Source organism: Poromitra crassiceps (genome assembly GCF_964638095.1).
Source record: "Poromitra crassiceps genome assembly, chromosome: 25".
Classification (NCBI taxonomy): domain Eukaryota; kingdom Metazoa; phylum Chordata; class Actinopteri; order Beryciformes; family Melamphaidae; genus Poromitra; species Poromitra crassiceps.
In genome coordinates, this window is record NC_139649.1 from 18,062,827 (window position 1) to 18,082,826 (window position 20,000).

Sequence of the window (20,000 nt, forward strand, 5' to 3'; positions counted from 1 at the left end):
CGATGTTATGTAGAGGAAGGATGACATCATAGATGACATCATAGATGACATCATAGATGACATCATCAGTGATGTCACAAGACTGTCATCGGTGATGACATAGTGTCAAAGTTTAAACATTTATCATTTCAAGACGGTTTCATGTATCCAAATTCTTTGTAAGTCTTTAGATCAGGGAAGTCCAGAGATGACACAGAAAAAGTTTGGGCTCATTCGGGCAAATGGCCTAGGACGAGTTCGTTTATCAAAAGTTTAAACATTTATCATTTCAAGACGGTTTCACGTATCCAAATTCTTTCTAAGTTTTTAAATCAGGGAAGTCCAGAGATGACACACAAAAAGTTTGGGCTCATTCGGGCAAATGGCCTAGGACGAGTTCATTTTTTTTTTTTTTTGAGAAAGTACAAGATGGCGGAAAATCTAGCAGACTTAAATGGGCGTGGTCTATATGGATAGATGCGCATTGATCCAGGGAATCCAGCAGATGTGGAATTTTGATTCTACGCCTCACGGTTCAACAGTTATGGGCCAATACGTGAAATGGTCTGTTATAGCGCCACCATCTGGTCAATATGGGTAATTTTTTGTCTCTGAGTAGTGGGGCACATTTCCAACCTATGTGCAAAGTCTGGCTACTGTACCCCTTACCGTTTTTGACGTGCATACTGTTTTAGCGGAGAATAATAATAAACGGAACAGATACTATAGGGATCCACGCACTTCGTGCTTGGACCCCTAATTATACGGTATTACTAGTAATGAACCACTGGCCGAGACCATAAGGCATAATAATAAAAGATATATGGAATAACTGATGATGGACATTATAAACACAAAATATCGCTGTTTGCAGATGATTAAATCGCTTTCATGAGCAAACCGTCATCCATACTGTACCTGCTCTGCTGAAGGTTTTAAATCAATATGGAAAAAATCTCAGGCTTCTTGACTAATGAAACTAAATCTATTACAATGATGATTTCTAGGGATAGGCATGATGTATTGGAGGAAAATGTAAGGTTTCAGTGGACCAACAAAGGGTATAGATAATAACACCCTCAACATAAACAGAGATGAGACAAGATCTGAGTAAAAAATGGCTTTTACCTCTGACATTAAAGGAACACTCCGCCCATTTTCAACCAGCTTTGTGTCATTAGAACATCAGTAGTATATCAGAAAACTGTAAACGGTTTTGAAGTCTGTCATTTAATTTGACAGTTATTGAGTGTTAAAGTGTGGACCAGTGACATCACTGGTCCACACTAACTCAAATTAATAACTCATTAACTCAAATCAACTCTCAAACTGTAAATGGTTTTGAAGTCATTCATCTAGTTTGACAAAACTGATATACTACTGATGTTCTAATGATACAAAGCTGGTTGAAAATGGGCAGAGTGTTCCTTTAATGGGTAGAGAGGAATTGTATGAATGAATAATTCCCATGCTTGCTCTTCATGTTTCAATCACTCCCATTCATCATTTCACGTATTTTTCCAACTTTATAGACAAAATGTTTCAGTGTTGTCTGGCAAAATAAAAAGGCAAGAATTAACCTATTCCAAATGGGCTACAAACTAGTATGAATCGGTAGCATGCACTCCAGTTTCAGTTTATGGCAGAATACAGTAACACCTGAACACCGTTTCATGACAACTACATGACACATTGGTGGATCTGGATTCAATCCACGTGTCAGTTTTGATAGTATCCATGTAATAGATATGCCATCTTGGGCATAGCAATGGAACAGTGTAAGGGAGTGGAAACTAAATAAACTAAATAAAATACTTTGCATTAAAAAAAACATGCAGTGAGGTTAGCCATGACAATCTTTTTTTTCTGGCACTATGCATGTGTTTGTTAACACAAAAAAGGTGAAGATAACAAGAAAAGTAAACTCCAATATTCTCCAGAGTGTGATTTTGTCACGTTCCAATGCTAGGCAAAATAGTGCTAAATTATTCAGACTTAATTGCTACTGTAATAGATCTGCATGTTTACTTCATAACAGGATGACACTAAGCCCACTAATAATGTACCTGCAGACATCTGTTTTGATCTTTTGTTGCCTTTTTTTTAATTACCGTATTATTTTTTCTGAAATTTCTCCCTAATTGTACTTGGCTATTTCCCCCAGCTGCCCCGGTCGCTGCCCCCACCCCCTCTGCCGATCTGGGGAGAGCCGTAGACACACACATGATTCCTCTGACACATGTGCAGTTACCAGCCGCTTCTTTTTCACCCGACAGCGGGGAGCTTCACTGGCAGGACGTAGCACATGGGAGGATCACGCTATTCCCAGCAGATCCCTTCCGCCCCGAACAGGTGCCCCGAACGACCAGAGGAGGCGCTAGTGCAGCGACCAGGACACATACCCTCATATTCTGGCATCCCGTTCTTTTGTTATGCCCCTGCCGGCGATAGCCGAGCCGGAGGCATTATGGTTTGGGGTTGTCCGTCCGTCCGTCTGATGTTCATCAACGCGATATCTCAGGAGGAACGCCTCCACGGAATTTCGTCACATTTGGCTTAAACGTCCACTTGGACTCAAGGATGAACTAATTACATTTTGGTGGTCAAAGGTCAAAGTTCAAGGTCACTGTGTTCAAGGTCACGAACAACATTTTCTAGCTCGTTAACACGATATCTCAGGAACGCCTTGACGGTATTTCTTCACATTAATTAAATTTTGGCTCAAACGTCAAAGTCTGGACAGACATGGATGTCGACTGTTCACTTGTTGGCGGAGGCATATATCCACGGTGCGGTCGTTCTAGTTGCTTTTCATTGAAGATGGGTACTGGGTTCATAACCTGAAGTATAGAGAGCCCCAGGGATGACGTATTTTTGTAGTCGGAACGGACTTCCGGGTTGTTCACTGTTTCTGTCTATGGGATTTTTGAATGGGTTTTTGCCACGATGCTTCAAATAAGGTCTGTGGGCAACACAAGCTTAATCAAACACGAACCAGTGTTCAGCGGGATAATCTTCACACATGAGGACCACTTTCATGAGTTTTGAAGCGTAAATGCGAGCCCTAGAAGTAAAAAGCTCGTGCTAAGCTAATCCAGAACTACACACAGTGTCGCATAGGCTTCCCCGTCACGTCACCACTCAACCTGGAGTGTTGTTGATGTGTGCGCTGCTGTGCACCGATTACCCCGGGCTGAACCAGGTGGGGGAAAGAGAATTTCCGTGTTCGTCCTTTGAAGCGATGACGTTATTGACGTATAATATCCCCGTCGACTCAACAGTGTAGTCTCATTTAGCCGTTTGCTAGCTAGCCGTCCTTTTAACGGCACGTAAAAGCTTCAAAACTCATAAAAGTGGTCCTCATGTGTGAAGATTATCCCGCTGAACACTGGTTCGCGTTTGATTAAGCTTGCGTTGCCCAGAGACCTTATCTGAAGCATCGTGCCAAAAACCCATAAAAAAATCCCATAGGCGAAAACAGTGAAGAACCCGGAAGTGTTAACCTCGATGTTTTCCGGACTCATTCCTGGGGCTTCTCTATTTGCTTGTCTTCTAATCGATTGTGCATGAAATCACAGCAAGAGTCTTTTCATTCCGTACGCTTTCGAGGAAAAACACAATGATCCACGTCTCCAACAAAAATCTGTTCAGAAATCTGTATAAAAATCCACTCACATGCAAACTGGACTTTAGCCTCCCTGCTGACAATGGTCCCAAACGTGTTGGTGGCGATGCACTGGTAAACTCCTCCATGGTTGATGGCATGTGGGTTATTGATCAACAGGTTCCCTTCTACAAGGCTGTCGTTTAGATCCAACTTTGTAGTAATATCTCTCCCATCCACTTTCCACCTGGAAACGGATCAGATAACAATGACAATCATCATCATCGTCATCGTCACCACCACTTCCACCCAACCCTGTCAACCCAGCTGCTGTAATGGAATCATCAGAGAGCAAACATTTGAGAAGGGCGAACTCCAGCCTACACGGCACCACAACCCGTTATCATAATCAGCTCAACCAAGCACTTTACAGCGCGCGCGCGCACACACACACACACACACACACACACACACACACACACACACACACACACACCTTATAGACAGTCAGAAGTGAGAACAAACACTTACCTGTACTGCGGAGGCGGGTTTCCCTTCGCTTTGCAATTGATGAACACCTGGTTATCATCAGCGCGCAATGGGAACACACTGTCACTGGGCTCCTGGGTGAAGACAGGACCGTGGCCTGGGCTCTCTGTGTGAAACAGCACATTGTGGTTGTAGCATGGCACAGAGCATTAACACAAAAACAAATCAGTCAGTGCTCAGGAAACGCCACCTGAACCCTATATAACCCATAGAATTAGCTGCCTCTCTGACTCCCTTCTGGACGTGCAGTATTAGACCTCCTTGTGCACGTGTCACACAGCAGATAACGCACTGACACGAGAGAGCAATTAACTTATAACCCAGTCGCTTTCCGCACAAGTAACCGAGGCGCATTCTATATCATTTGTGATAAATTCACGAGTCACGAGCTCGTCCTTTATTTTCCAGGCCTTGCTTGCGTTGCACTTTCATCCACACACAGGTTGTCGTGGCTCATGTGACTTGACCGGTCAAGCCTGTTGTTTTGGTTAGCTCCGGCCAGAATATCAATACGCCAGAGTAATTAACCAATGTTGCACTAATTACTCCTGTGAAGTCGTAACATTTCTTCAATAGACGCCCCCACACACACACACACACACACACACGCACAAACGCAAACGCACACACACGCAAACACACACACACTTACAGTATGTGTCCACGCTTGGTTTCCTCAGACGTCGTGTGTCAGAGCACACTGCACACTAGCAGTTCTCGCTCTTGGAAAAACTGTCCATTTTCTTTCTTATTTTTTCCACTTGGAGGATGAGATGGTTTTTTACAAGTCTCTAACCTTGACTAGGACAAAGAGTGCTCCCTCCCTCCCTCCCTCCCTCCCTCCCTCCCTGATCATCATCATCATCCTCCTAATGAGAGTGGGAGAGATGTTCGCCTCAGGTAAGGGCCTTCTCTCCCCCAGCCTCGCAGGGAGGTGCTTCATTTTTACCCCCGCTCGCCGTGTCCTTTAAATTAAACAAATTAATGAACCTTTTATAGCCGGGGCGATTCCGCCCGGGACGTTCGTTCTCGGGGTGCCCGGGTGTGTGAGAAGCGTGTGCTCGAGAAGAGGCCTGCCCCCCTGTACACCTCGGCATATCGACTGGACTGCACACACGGACACGCACACAAATTACTCTTAATTAGGTTTCATGCGGATGCATACAAATGTGAGCTCAATAACGGGGGCCTACGTATCTCCAGACACTGGCAGAGTGTTGGACATGTGCGCCGCGCGCCCCCCCCCCTTCATTCTCTACTGTTGTGTTTTGCAGCTAGCGCCTGCATACATATGCCCCCGCACAAAAGTGCTGACTGGAGATGAGATGCTAAATCAATGGAAATGGAAGCATAAATAACAATACACAATACACAACACAACACACTCCATCCCGTATAAATTTAAATGCATTTGTCTGATGACTTGTAAACTGTTGGCTTATCTGTCAACTGGTCCTGTAGTGAAATCTCACTCCATAGGCTAGGCTGCACGGGTTACCATATCCAGACATCAAGTAAGATCGCTTTGTGAGATTTCAGCTCCTCAGCTGTAGCGCATACAGATATTTGGGCACGGAAGCCTAATGTTATTCCGGTTAGCCACCAGCACCGGCTTTATGCTGATGATGAGAATAGAGTGGAGAATAAAGCCGTGTTGAAAATAGAGTTGGGTGTGATTTTTTTTTATAGCGGTTGCCACATTCATTGTAAGTGGAGATGGCCGCACATAAAGCAAGAAAATTGCATAATAAAAATGAGAAGGCATAAAAAGACCGGAGAGAGTGATTACGGTACTCTCCTGTGCTGGCACAACTTTATTCTCACTCCAGATGTAAATTCTAAAGAGTGAGACGCCGACATTAAAACTATTCAGATCAAAATGTCACATTTAAGTGTGAGAGGGGGGGTGACGTCGGGGGGGAGGGGGGGGGTTTATTGAGAATGACAAGAAGGAGTTTTACTTCACCCATAACAGAAATCAGTTCAAATATCTGGCTCAATGATGCTGCTCTGCCCTGAAATGCCCAGCTAAGAAGTCTGTCAAAAAAAAAGCAATATGACGTGTAAATCTACTGTTGGAGCGTTTTTGACGCCTTAATAGATTTTCCCAGAGATTAGGGAGGATTTTGCCCATGATCTTCAGTTAAGATACTGAACTGACTAGAATTATGATTCCTTTGGAGACCGCCGCCGTTCCTTCTAAGCAGATGAGGAAATGACATATCTCAGGCATGCATGGGCGGGGGAAGAGGCAAACACCGCCTGAGAGAGATGTATGCAGATCAGGTGTGTCATCAAAGGCGGCTTGAGGGATGTCTTACCAGCCAGGCACTCCTTGAGTGACAGAAGGATTAGCAGTTCCCATGGCAACAACATCTTCATTTTCCAAGGTCAAAGATTCGCCTACTTCCCATCCAGTTGCCAGTGGAGTGGAGAAGATTTCCCGGGCAAACTCTGCTTCCTTTGGCTCTGGAAGAAAGGGAAGGCAAATGAGCGACGTGGAGATGCTGGGTCTACGCCGAGGCTTTTGGAAAACCGAGCTGGAACTTGGAAGATCGGAGAGCCATTAATAATGCATTTATCCAAATAAGATTCCATCATGCCTGAGGGCCAGCTAGCAGCTGATCCTCGGGAGTTGATATTTAGTGTATAATATTTAGTGTATACACTCTGCTGCTACACCATCTCCCTGGAGCAAGTCAAGGGAAGAGAGGGGGGGGCGGGGGGGGGGGATTTGAGCTTGACAACAGCAACAGCTGAACACAGCCTCCTGCCAAATGCAATGTTAAGCTTTCCCTAAAACTGTTTGTTCAACATATTGACTCTGGGAGACGTGTGATGTATTTGACTGCATGTTATGGGAATGCTAATGAACGAAGGGGAAAAGATGTGATTAGAGACGGACCTTTTAAAGAGCAGAGGGTAGAACAGCATGACAAGATGTATTTAAAGAGCAGAGGGTATAACAGCATGACAAGACGTATTAATTTAACTTGGCCTTTTTTATTAACCCATTGATACCTGATGCAGCATTTGTGTGTATATCCCTCATTTGTGTGCGTATCCCTTTAAGACCGCGAACCGCGTTAACGCGGTTCGCGGTCTTAAAGGGATACGCACACAAATGCTGCATCGGGTATCAATGGGTTAAAGGACGCCGAGAGAGTAATCCATCTGTGGGCAAATTATTCAATCCACTTAAAAAAAAATGGCAGACAGTGAAATCTTTCATGGATTATGAAAGGAGAAAGCTGCTGGATGGCTTTAGAAATAAAAACTATAAGCTTTAAAAAAAGAAATATTCAAACAAGGTTATAGGTTTATGGCTTAGAGATAACACATGTCAGTGCTCTAATGGTACTTTAAAACAAAGATGTAGTCAGGTTCAGCACATCTGTGTGTTGGGAAAGTACTTTTCAACCCAACAAATGTTTAGTCTAATGCATGATGTTAACAGCAACACATGTTGACAGTACAGTACATATTGCTGTTAGCTCGTGTGTAGATTGCTCAATACTTCAATTATTGAAATGTACCGAGTCTGAAACCTCCTGTTGCTTTCTGTTGAATTAATTGTACAAACAATCCTGATCATACACAGTTAATCTGCTATAAGCTTTAATATCAATAGAAAATGCTGACAAATGTCAATTTGACATGATTGACATACTTTAAATGTTTTTTCTTATTTCTCCTTTGTGGTCTCATTTCCTGAAGTGAATTGTTGAGAACAGATGGCTGGAACAAAACAGTGCAAATCACTATATTCATGAAGGGAGGATAGGAGACGATGGGGACGAGAGTAGATTTATTCTACTCTCTATTATCTACTCTGAGAGGCTGAGAACTGTGAGCGTGCACACTTCATCTTCTCAGTCATCATTATTGATTTGGTTTCTTCCTCGTTTTTAACCTTCTGCCATTGTTTGTCATCCTGCCCAAAGTCTTGTCATTAAGTCTCAATCAAATATGGAAGGATTGGTCGATAATAGGAGATGTGGTTGATATCCTCCGTTATGAGAATCCACTGGCTTGATAGATTCGTCTCTTATCGAGAAAACAGATGAAGAAACTATATCCATCTAACAACAGAAGCCGCTTTCGTTTTGACCTACTTGGGGCTCTGAGATATGAATGTTTTCTTCTTTCAATGGACTGCTTTCCCCTCAAGCCTACTTTCCTCCCAGTCTACTTTACGGTCACCAGCAATCATAACTTATTAACGGTGTTTGATAACTGGGTGCTAAATGAATGATGCAAAATTCCTTAAGATAATTAGATGCCGTATTTTGTTGTTCTACGAAACTTTTAATCAATATTAAATGTTGTCCAGACATTTAATCAAAAATGCCTATCTGTAATCAATACTGTTAGGCCAGCACCTGTAAGTAATTCTGAATCAATATGTTTTAAAATTCAGATTCAGTCAAGTTTGCCAAGCACCATGCAAGCAAAGGAACTCAGAGCAAGTCAAATTAGCCTCAGACGAAACTACTTATTGCAAGTTGTCTTGCAAACAGTCTTGTGAATTTGACAACAACAACAACAACAACAACAACAACAACAACAACAACAACAACAACAACAACAACAACCTTTTAAGTGTAAATAACTGTAGCTGCAGGCTGCAGTAAATATCTCAATAGGGTGGCATTCTTCATACTGACCAAACAAATTCAATCAGTTTCAATAATTTGCCTTTTTTCTCCCCAATTGTACAGTACTTGGCCAATTTTCACCCTGCTGCCCCGGTCCCTGCTCCACCCTCTGCCGATCTGGGGAGAGCCGTAGACTAGCACCATCCTTCCTCCGACACATGCGCAGTTGCCAGCCACTTCTTTCCACCCGACAGCGGGGAGCTTCACCGGCAGGACGTAGCACGTGGGAGGATCACGCTATTCCCACCAGTTTCCTTCTGCCCCGACCAGGCGCCCCGACCGACCAGAGGAGGCGCTAGTGCAGCGACCAGGACACATAGGCCTACCCTCTGTCCGGCTTCCCACCCGCAGACACAGCCAATCGTGCCTGTATGGATGTCCGACCAAGCCAGCAGTGGTAACACGGGGGGCACGAACCTGCGAGTCTGCGACCCTCGTGTTGGTAGGCACCGAATCTACCGCTACACTACCCCTTACCGACAATAATTTGCCAAATTCTAATGCGAACCCATTACTCTTCAGAGAGGTTGATCAAATTGCAGTGCTTGAAGTACCAACCCGATCTCCCAAAAAATTGTAAAATAGCAACGTTTGTGGAGCAACGTTGCTATTTTACAATTTCGGCTCAGAAATTGTAAAATGGTAACGTATGTGTCTACAGCGGTGGGCGTGGTTTGGGCGTGGTTTACGGAGATTTTCTGTTTCTAACCCCTCCCCCTACTCTAATCCTAACCCTAAAATCTCAGAACGTTACCATTTTACAATTTTCGAGCCGAAATTGTAACATAGCAACGTTGCTCCAAAACGTTGCTATTATACAATTTTCTGTGAGACTGTGTTGGTACATGATAACGTCTAGGTAATACTGCAATATCTACATTAATGCCCCCACACATTTCATTCATGCATCAGTGAACTGAGCAGAGAACATTTTGCCAATACACGCAAGGATGCTCAATGACGAATGAAAGCTGTGGGTATTTAGTGGATTGTGAGGATATGGGAACCATTACAGTCCATCGCAGAGGTTGATTAACAAGCCCCTGAAGCCTAGAGTCATTAGCCTCCTCGCTCTGCCCAATGATCGATGCTAATTTATGTTCGCTGTAGTCAGCTGTCCGGCTTCACTTTCAAGCTGATCAACTTTATTTTCGTCCGCTCTCGCCGGCAAAGAAGCGTCCTTTCCCCCCCTCGCCATTCAAAGTCAAACACACGGAGGAGCCACCCTGATTGCACTCGCCCATAGATAGCCTCCACCAGGATCCCATAAGGTGCTATAAGAGAGGGGAGGCTGGCACTGCAGCTCCTCTGTCAGATAGAACAACTCTGTTTTAATGATGCATAGGTTCCCCGGCATCCTTGGGGAGGATGTGTTTCTTGGTCACAGTCCAGAAATTTAAAGTAGTTGCTTTGTGATCCCCATGATTAATTTATATACCCTAGAAAAAAACACAATGGTAATAATTCTTGTGCCCAGCGGATGGTGGTCGCAGGTGTTGGAAATACCAAATGGGATGAAGCCAAGCTAATGGTGCCTGCAAGGGAAACTATCTGTCAGGGATAATCCCTAATAACACCGTGGCATAGATAATGCTCTGCGCTCGCCTCCCCCCCCTCTCTCTCTCCCACTAGCTCATGCTATTGAGATAGCTGTAGTAGAGGAATGCTTACATGAGGTATGGATATTGACACAGCTAAACGTATGGATCCAGAGTGAAGTATTGCCTGCTTTAATGTTTGCCGATGATTAGCTTCCCACTGTGGGATCTCCAAACTAGGCTAAGGAGCAGGAGGAGGGGGGGGGGGGGGGGGGGGGGGGTTTCTATGAACCCTGGTGAGCCACGTTCCACTTCATTAGCTCCTGAGTAATTGGCTGAACACGTGACTGCAGAAATTAACATGAGCCGCCTTCTGATAGGTAATTAAGGTATGTTTTTTTTTTGTAAGCAAGACATTGAGCACTGGCACACAGGCCCTGGAAGGTGACAACCTCTCCTCTATCATGGCACAGGGCATCAACAGCCCGACAACATTTATCCCCTACAGTTTAAATACTAGCTGTAACCATGCTGGAGGATTATTGCATTTTAGAAACTAGGCATCTCCACTCGATTCCTACCCGCCCGCCCTGCAGCTGGCCGAGCTGGCCCTGCAGCTCGCTCGTTGCACGTCCTCGCCCGCAGCTCGGCTGCTGTGTGGCCTCGCCTGCTCTCTATTGGCAGGCGCAGCGCACAATTGCTCAACTTTGCATCACTGATGACATCACTCACTGATGACATCACAATTGCTCGAGTGACCATCACTGATCACATCAAGGAGTGCTCCAGCGACATCACTCAGCACACAATTGCTCAACTTTGCAGGTCATAGGATGATGTCAATGACATTGTGACACTCGATGATGTCATAGAGGCATGAAATAGGCCACGCCCATCACGGGGGAAAGTTCTCCATTCACTTCCACACACCAGCGTAATTTTCCTTGAATTAAACATAGCTATAAGCTGTTGTGTGGTGGGCAAACAAATGTAAAAAATCTCCAATTAAAGTTTTTTTCTACTCCCGAGCAAAACAAAGAAGCCATTGAGAATTGGCGAGAAGAAAAATGTGGATCTAGCTGTCAGGGAAGTAAGTTGGAGTGTTCATCTTCCGTATATATGATCTTTGTGTGCAACACGTGACATTAGGAGAAGGCCAGGATTGGGGGGGGGAGTTTTTGTTTCCCCCCGTTTTGGGCGTGGTTGATGACGCGCTCCGCAGTGTCTCTATCAGTGATATCAACGTGTCACTGTGGGACAAAAATCGCAGACAGAGAAACAGACAGACAGAACCCACTTACTCAATTTTATATAAATTGTTCAAATTACCTAGTAGGAAGCAGATTGAAATGTGTCTTATGTAGGCTTCGATTTACGGCTTAATTGCATCAGAGCACGCGCCCGCTCTAAACATTCAGATAAAGCCTCCTGATCTCAGATTACTGTCCGTCCAAATCCAGTCCACCACAAGGGAACATGAGCAGTGCTGCAGACTCTGGCGGCAGAATGTCACTCATTGTGAGAGAGGGCATGTTACACATTGATGGAGAGGAGGAGGAGAGTATTGATAGCCAACGCCAACGATAACCAAGAAGGCCTTTTGCTCAAAACGTCCATTGTGTGGCAATAAATCTTTAAACTTGGACTGCTGTCCTTTTCGTTTTTTTTTAATTAGACTTGTTTTAGGGATCCAGCACCCAGTTTACACAGCCTGCTATAAGTAAGGAGTTGAGCGCGTTATCTTTGATTTTTTTTAGCTAACGTCTTGCCATTTCCATTCCAACTCAGCATAGCATGCATAAAGGTGGGCGTGGATGGATGGAGTGGGGAGGGGAGGACATCACATGAGAGATGGATACAGATAAACGCACAAAGAAATGAGATGCAACTGCAACACATCTAAGCTGTCCTAAGATGTTGCCTTTAATGGGAGTGAATTAGGGCTTCTTTTCAGAGTATCTAATTAGGTCTTGCTGATTTGAATTCATGCAGAATTTGAGATTAGAAAAAACGAACACACTGCAAAGTTACTGATCTTCACACAAATATACGCTGCACACACACACACACACACACACACACACACACACACACACACAACTATGAAATCAAAGATGATTATATGGCTAGATTGAATGGGGCAAAGCCCTGGTCCATTTCTGCAGCATGCATAAACACTATCTATTAAAGCTAAGTCCACCATTTGTAAACCATATTTTCTGGCTTAGTTTGTTAAATTATTATGATCAGGTTCTGAGTTCATGTTTGGTAGAATTATAGAAAATCTTTCAATTTTCAGGAACGGATACATGTTTTCAGCTGGCAAGCTTTTTAGCTGCTGCCCCCCCTCACGTGAAACTGCTTCCTATTTAGGGTCCATTTCTGCACATCATAGTAATCACAGACACCTTATCTGTTTGGTGGGGGCCTGGATGTAGATACAGTCCTGATGGTACAGATGCGACGGTGAGAGTTACTGTTACCATTTTTTGAAAATGTGGCAAAATATGATCAGCATTTTCAAAAATATCCTTATGCATTCATGCAGATCATAAAGGAGGCCAGCCCATATTGTGACCCCACATAACCAACAATCGACTGTAAAACCAGTGCATTCATAAAATGTTTACGCTCTCTCTCACACACACACACACACACACACACACACACACACACACACACACACACACACACACACACACACACACACACACACACACACACACACACACACACACACACACACACACGGAATTGGGGGTTACTGTATGCTACCACAGCTCTTCTACCTGGAGAAACAGCCATGGTCGCACTCATTTATAGCATGTAATAAATCACGCAGCCCAACAGACAAGCATGCTTCCCACTGATTGAGTACTCACAGAGTAAGTGGAGTCAGCTCGCTCCTTCCTCAGCAGCCAAGACACAATCAGTCCCTTGGGCTGCTCAGAGACAGGGGGAGAGAGAGCTTGGGCTGCTCAGAGACAGGGAGAGAGAGAAGAGAGAAAGGGAGAAGAGAAGGTGAGAGGCCTTGCAAAGCTAATCTGAAGACAGGAAGGGGCTGAAATGGTCAGAGTTTAGTTAGCGTGGTGTGTGGATATCAGTCTGTAGCAGGGGTGCCATGCCAATGTTCCGACGGCCCATCGTTCCGAAACCCCCTCAGTCCGAAAACTCCATGCCTGGCTCCATCCACGCAAGCTTGGTCTAACCCGACCCAGTGAGCCCATGCCCCTCAAGCCAACCACCCCCAGGACATCCATCATCACTGAGGATGTCACAATGTCTATGACATCATCAGTGATGTCACTCAAGCACTCGATGTACCGTACTTTTCGGACTATAAGCCGCGGCTTTTCCCCCATTTTTCGGCCCTGCGGCTTATATAACGGTGCGGCTAATCTATGGATTTTTACAGCTAACGGCCACTAGGGGACCTCCTAAATCTATGGATTTTGGTACGAGAGACAGAACGAGAGCAAGACAGACAGACCCTGATTGGATGATGTTGCAAAAAATGTGCCTCGCGACCTGCTTGGAGCACTGAGCCACTAAGCTCTCTCAGCCACTACTGTAAAACACCCTCCCTCCTCTCACCCTCCCTCGCTCTGGGGGAAAAATGGCGGCGATTGAGCCAGAAAGACAGTCTGAATGAAATTGAATGTAACGTTCCCAATTCTATGTATTACATTCTAAAAAATTAACGGCAACATTTTGGAAGGCTAAGCCACACAACTAGCTCGTTGTAATCTAACATCATGCTTCAAAAGATGGAGAACTGGCTGTGTTACGACGATGAGGGTAAGGACTCAAAACGGTGATAAGACACGGAGATCTCTGTTACAGGCAGGCGCTACGCCTCCTCCTGGTTGGTAATTAAACATTAAAACACCTGCGGCTTATAGTCCAGTGCGGCTTATATATGTAACAATCATTCAATTTAGCTGCTGCGGCTTATATTCAGGTGCGCCTTATAGTACGGAAAGTACGGTAATCTCAGTGATGGTCACTCAAGCAATTGTGATGTCATCAGTGAGTGATGTCATCAGTGATGCGAAGTTGAGTAATTGTGCAGCTGAGCTGCGGACGAGGCCGTGGCGTGCAGCGGCTGAGCTGCGTATGCGAGACCGCGCAGCGGGCGAGCCTAGGAATCGAGCACGCATAGTGCGCAAGATTTCTAGTATACTAGACTAGACTGTGTGTATGTATTTTTTTAACACAAGTTTGCTTAGTGGCAAACTCGAAAGCCGAAATAAAAGTAAAAACTAGAAGATACTCGGTAGAGTGAAAACCTCTGCCAATACGAAACAATCCTCCAGCTTACAAAGCTGCAGCCTCCCAAACGGTTTCTTTGTTTCTGGTTTGTCTCCTGGGTTTCAATTGATGTATGCTGTTTATCAGTGGACATGAAAGCTCCAGATATGGGCTACATGGGCACAGTATAATAGGCTAAAAGACAATTTTATCAACTGATACTATATACAGGGGGGGTGAGGGGCTTAGAGGTTAGCGGAGGCAATTACGTTTACTTTTTCTTTCACTCATGACCATGGCATTCATGATTTTGAAAAATCAGCTAACTCAGCAAGCTAACCAACTTACCTATAGGCTAGTTTGAACTTGAAAGTTCCGCTATGCTAACTAGCTAACTTTCTTTTTGTTTTAGCAGCAGAGCACTGGCGTAGGTTTCATAATATGAGCTACCTACTTTCTTACCCTTTGCCTTTTTCACTGGGGTTCATTTATTTTCTCTGTGGCTGTGAATGGTACCATGTCCTCGTAGGGCATATGCAAACTAACACTTCTTTTTTTTAAGCATGAAGTTGCACCCAGAGATGAAATATTTTAGGACAGAAAAGTCAGATATCATAAACACGTACCTGCAGACACACAAAAACCAATCATAATGACCTGAATGTCTGCGCTGGCACCACGGAGGCCATTTACTCAGTGTAATTTGGTTTCCAGCAAGACAGACTCCAGCAGAGCTATCACAAAAAGATTGATTGCTTCTGCAGGTGGATAGAACCCTGCTTCCACTGGCCTTAATAAAAAACACTCTACATAGTGTGCACCGGAAACATCACACAAAAAGGAGCCTCTTGAGTAAAGAAAATGACAAACATTTTTACAGGATTTTTGAAAAAGCGGGTAACAGGTATAAGGCATTATTATGCTCCCAGAGAAAAACAATATGAAGAGTATAATATACCCTTGTTTGAAAAAGACTGAGCCTATTCAAAATATGACGCATGCATGTGTGCACACATTCTGAAATGCTCTATAAAAATCTATGATGTTGAAATGCGGTTAGTTGCATTACGCATTGAAATTCCAAAAATGACACACAATCAGACTAAAGTACAGACCGAATCACAATGTTGTTGTACAATAACATCCTGGTAGACAACGCCTGTACATACAATTTAATGGAGCCGAGCAAACGGGGCTGGGGAAGAACTAAGATAAAGAGAAAATGGTTCAGTCTAAAACGCATGTTTGATGCATATCTCATTCATTAACATTTTCGCTAACGTTAGTTTAGAGACCTAATTTACCTGTTGGGCCACAGAATTATATAAAAAAAAAACAGCTTGAGTTCACCCAAAACTAGCAGCTAGTCCGACCGGCGGTTGAGATGCCACTGTTGGGCAGATTTGGTTTATCAACACACAGTACATAAAATAAGCACAACCAAACATCAGATAGGTCGGACCACTGACCTATAGATTATATATCTTTAACGTTACAATTGGCAAGTGTCTACCCTGAAGTACGTGTTGTTAACGCAACGTCACGCTGAATTGGCCTGGATGTTTTAGCTTAGGGGGGGGGGGATTCTGGCACACAAAGTGATGCGTTTTACGTCTCTGGTCGGTTTGCATTCAACAGAAGAACTGGGTAGTTAGCGTGAGCAGTGATAGTCACCACAGCTGAACAGACAAAGAAAAGAGCGCCACCTACAGAAACTCAAACTGCATTAACAGAAAATGCTAGGAACGAGCACAGATCCTACAGGATCACGGCACCTATGTCGTTGAATGCCACTAACTGCGGCAGAAGAAAAGGGACAGAATTACCGCGGGATAGATTTCTGTCCACTGGGCCGTTGTGGAACATCAACATCAGGGTTCGAGTTATGTGTAATGTAATGAGTATTATTGAGGGGGGGGGGTAATATGAAGAATATAATATAACAAGATAAATTAACAAGATAAATAGGGTTAAAGAAACAAGTCAGGAAACTGACATTCAAAAACAAAACAACAACAATCCGTTTATGGAGTTTACACGGATGTCACACGCGACGGACGCTCTGCCCGGTCAGTGCACAGGCATTTGGAATAACAATACAGAAATCACCAATCTCCTCACTGATGGTCTCATGTGCTGATGTAGGTCAGATGTGAGGCATCAGTATTACATTTAGACTGTTTCATAAGCAGTTCCAAGTTCCACCTCCACCTCGGCAAACGAGGCAATCTCAAAAAGTGAAACTGCAGTAAGCATCCTGGACTGACTGACTGACTGACTGACTGACTGACTGGCCCAAATATGCCTTGTTATGACGGGTGCTGTGGTAAAAAGCACCAGATGTTGCAACATAAAAATTATGTAAAATAAATAAATAAATAAATAAATAAATAAGGAACTTGCAGATTTCCACTTTCATGTCTAAGATGGAAATGCATAATATACATGGGTGTGTGTTTGTGTGCGTCTGTGGGGAGGGGGGGTTACCATTCTTTATTGAATTACTACGATTTAGCAGAAATTCAGATGGCTGCTCATGGTGCATTATTCTGCTTGCCCCACCATACATCAACGTCCTACCTAACCTCCAGAAGGGAAAGTTAAGCTGCACCTACAGTAGCAGCACCTGCACATCTACCATTCCCTTTTCCTGAGCTCCAAGGCAGTGTTGAAGAATGCTGTTTCTCCACAGGAGACCCACAGTATTACTCATATTTTGGGGAGCAAGACAGCAAACAAGATGATTCTCTTATGTCAGAAAATCCCTCCCCCTCCCCTTTTTTTGCAGATATACACGACTACAGCGGACTTGACAGTGAGTCTGTGGATATTTGCTTTAGAAGTTATTGCCCGCTGCTGAGGCTTCTTTGAACTGGTCCTGGAATGGTATTAGATATGTTGCTCGTCTTCCAGGTCTCTCTCAGTGTTACAGTGAGCCGTTTCAAGCCTTCCTTATATGCTCAGGTATCACATGGCCTGCTGGAAACCCCACTAAGTGCCTACAGCAAGAGTCACATTACTGCAGCTGCACAGATTATGAACGATAGGGAAACTCTCTTCACATTCATTAACGTGCCACAAATTAATAATTCATGGGATCAAATTGCAGGCCTCAAAATATTCAACTGTGTTGTATCAGGCCTTTCCTCTCCAATTGATCACTTCGAATGCAAGTGATGTATTTTACCAGTCAGGGATTTGCAGTCAAGGAAACGCTGTTCCCTCTGAAGGAACTGAAGTCTGAAATGAAGGGCGTGGGGGGGTACACTAGAAACCATTTTATTCCTAGTTTTCAGATGAATATAACTTTTTCTGTGTTAGGTGAAATGCATTCAGGATTTCAGGATTTGAAAGATGTGATTGATGTATGTATACGACCGTATCTGGCTTTTCTCGTACCAGAGTTAAGTTATTGTACTGGCTGTGTCAATCATAATAGGAGTGGTGCTGCATTATGTCTAGTGAACAGACACCGTTACGCAAGCAGTTAGGCAGATGCCCCCCTCCACTTGGAAATTAGGAGGTGCAAAATTGTCTTTTTGCCCCTCCACTTTTCACGTCAAAATTGAGTAAAGATTGAATATTTAATCTTCAATCTCTCAATCTTTTCAAACTAATATTTAATTAAAGAGTAAATAAAATATCTGCTCTGTCTGTAAAGGTGCATTTGGATGCTACAACCCCTTTCCAGCCCAATAGACATATTCCAACCTGTGCTAAGAATAGCCTACACTAGTACAGTAGCAGTGTATGGGGACCATCCGATCATGAATGGAGCAACAGAAGTATAATTGTTGGAACCATGAAACAACAGCTAGCATTGCACAATTTGTAAAAAAGTGTTCTCTGAAGAGCGTAACTGTGTCTCCTCTCCACCAGAGGTGGAGGGCAAAAAGTGATGTGACCTACATTTCTATAGAGCCAACAACTGCGGTGCGTTCAATCTGAAAATGGTGTGCAGTGCACTGTTTTGCTACGGTTACCGTTTCCTCAAAACGGTGTGCAATGGGCTCTGAGGTATACGTTGTCTCTCTTTTGGGGGGGTGTTAATCCCCCCCATACATGATCCGCGGTAAACAGCTCTGCACCCGCTGTGCCGTTGTTTTCTGTGGGGAGAGCGGTGCCTCTGAACTACGCCGCAGAGCTACCCGTGGCACCATCGCGCACCGCTCGAATCTGCCACCGTGTGCTGCGCTCAAAGTTCAAATAGTTTAAACTTTGACCTACTTAGCGCTGACCTTTCTCCGCTCCACCTCGTGGTAGAAGAGAAGATCGCTTATCATGTGAAGGCATCTTTACCCAATCAGCAGCGACATCTCACTACTATAATAAGGCGGAGGGGTTCGGGTAAAAAAACATCCATGTAAAGCTGTGTTCACACCGAGATATTTATTTTTCGCTCTGTCGCTCAAGTCAACCCTTTGGAATCGCTCTGTTTAAATCGCTCATCAACAGGCACACGAAATGACGGACATGTGGGGGATATAACGTTACGCAATGTCATGATATTTGTCCACTACGAACCACCGTCATTGTTTACAAGCTAAAGCCTATCAGCGTGCTCCTAATGCGAGCTCCATACCGGTAGTACAGACTTCACTTCATGTCAGCTGTCAGGCTGTCAATGCGGTTTGTTGCCACACAATAAACCAGCGGTTTGTTCCAAGCCAGTGTGATCCTTGACTCGCTCTCACACGGCAGCCAATCAGCGTTGAGCGGCGAGCGACTGATGCCAGCGTATTTTCGCTCGAGTTGGGATATTTCATCTCGAGCGACGAGCAAATTTTCTCCCTATCGCTCTGTCTCTGCCGCTCGGACGCCCAGCGATTTTTCTCCCAGGCGAATATACGCTCAATCGCTCGTTTGCATTGACTTTGTATGTAAACTCGACGCCAGCGAAAAACTTTAATAGGTCGGTGTGAACGCACCCTAACACCTTTTGACTAGCTGATATGGAAACACATCAATACCGTAACCCAAGGGTTTTGATTACGAAAACTTTGAAACCAGGGTCTCAGGTTCGCGCCCCCGTGTTACTTCCGGCTTGGTCGGGCATCCGTATAGGCACGATTGGCTGTGTCTGCGGGTGGGAAGCCGGATTGAGGGTATGTGTCCTGGTCGCTGCACTAGCGCCTCCTCTGGTCAGTCGGGGCGCCTGGTCCCACGTGCTACGTCCTGCCGGTGAAGCGCCCCGCTGTCAGGTGAAAAGAAGTGGCTGGCAACTTCGCATGTGTTGGAGGAAGCATGGTGCTAGTCTACGGCTCTCCCCAGATCGGCACAGAGGGTGGTGGAGCATCGACCGGGGCAGCAGAGGGGAAATTGACCAAGTACAATTAGGGAGAAAATGGGGCACACTAGAATCCAAATGGTGTTTTAACGGAGGGGCAACAAAAGCACAGGCAGCCTTGGAAAGAGAACAGG

General features: G+C 44.5%; 1 protein-coding gene across 1 annotated transcript in view; it reads right to left on the reverse strand.

The window, feature by feature from the left end:
- Positions 1 to 6,514, reverse strand: part of cntn6 (contactin 6) — a gene marked incomplete at both ends in the record, with an annotated part of 39,603 nt that extends 33,089 nt beyond the window's left edge. The window contains 3 exons of the mRNA XM_083660611.1: positions 3,655 to 3,830; positions 4,115 to 4,238; positions 6,454 to 6,514. Of these exons, the coding sequence (XP_083516737.1) occupies positions 3,655 to 3,830; positions 4,115 to 4,238; positions 6,454 to 6,514 (361 nt within the window). The remainder of the gene's footprint in view (positions 1 to 3,654; positions 3,831 to 4,114; positions 4,239 to 6,453) is intronic.
- Between the last annotated feature and the right edge of the window lie 13,486 nt (positions 6,515 to 20,000).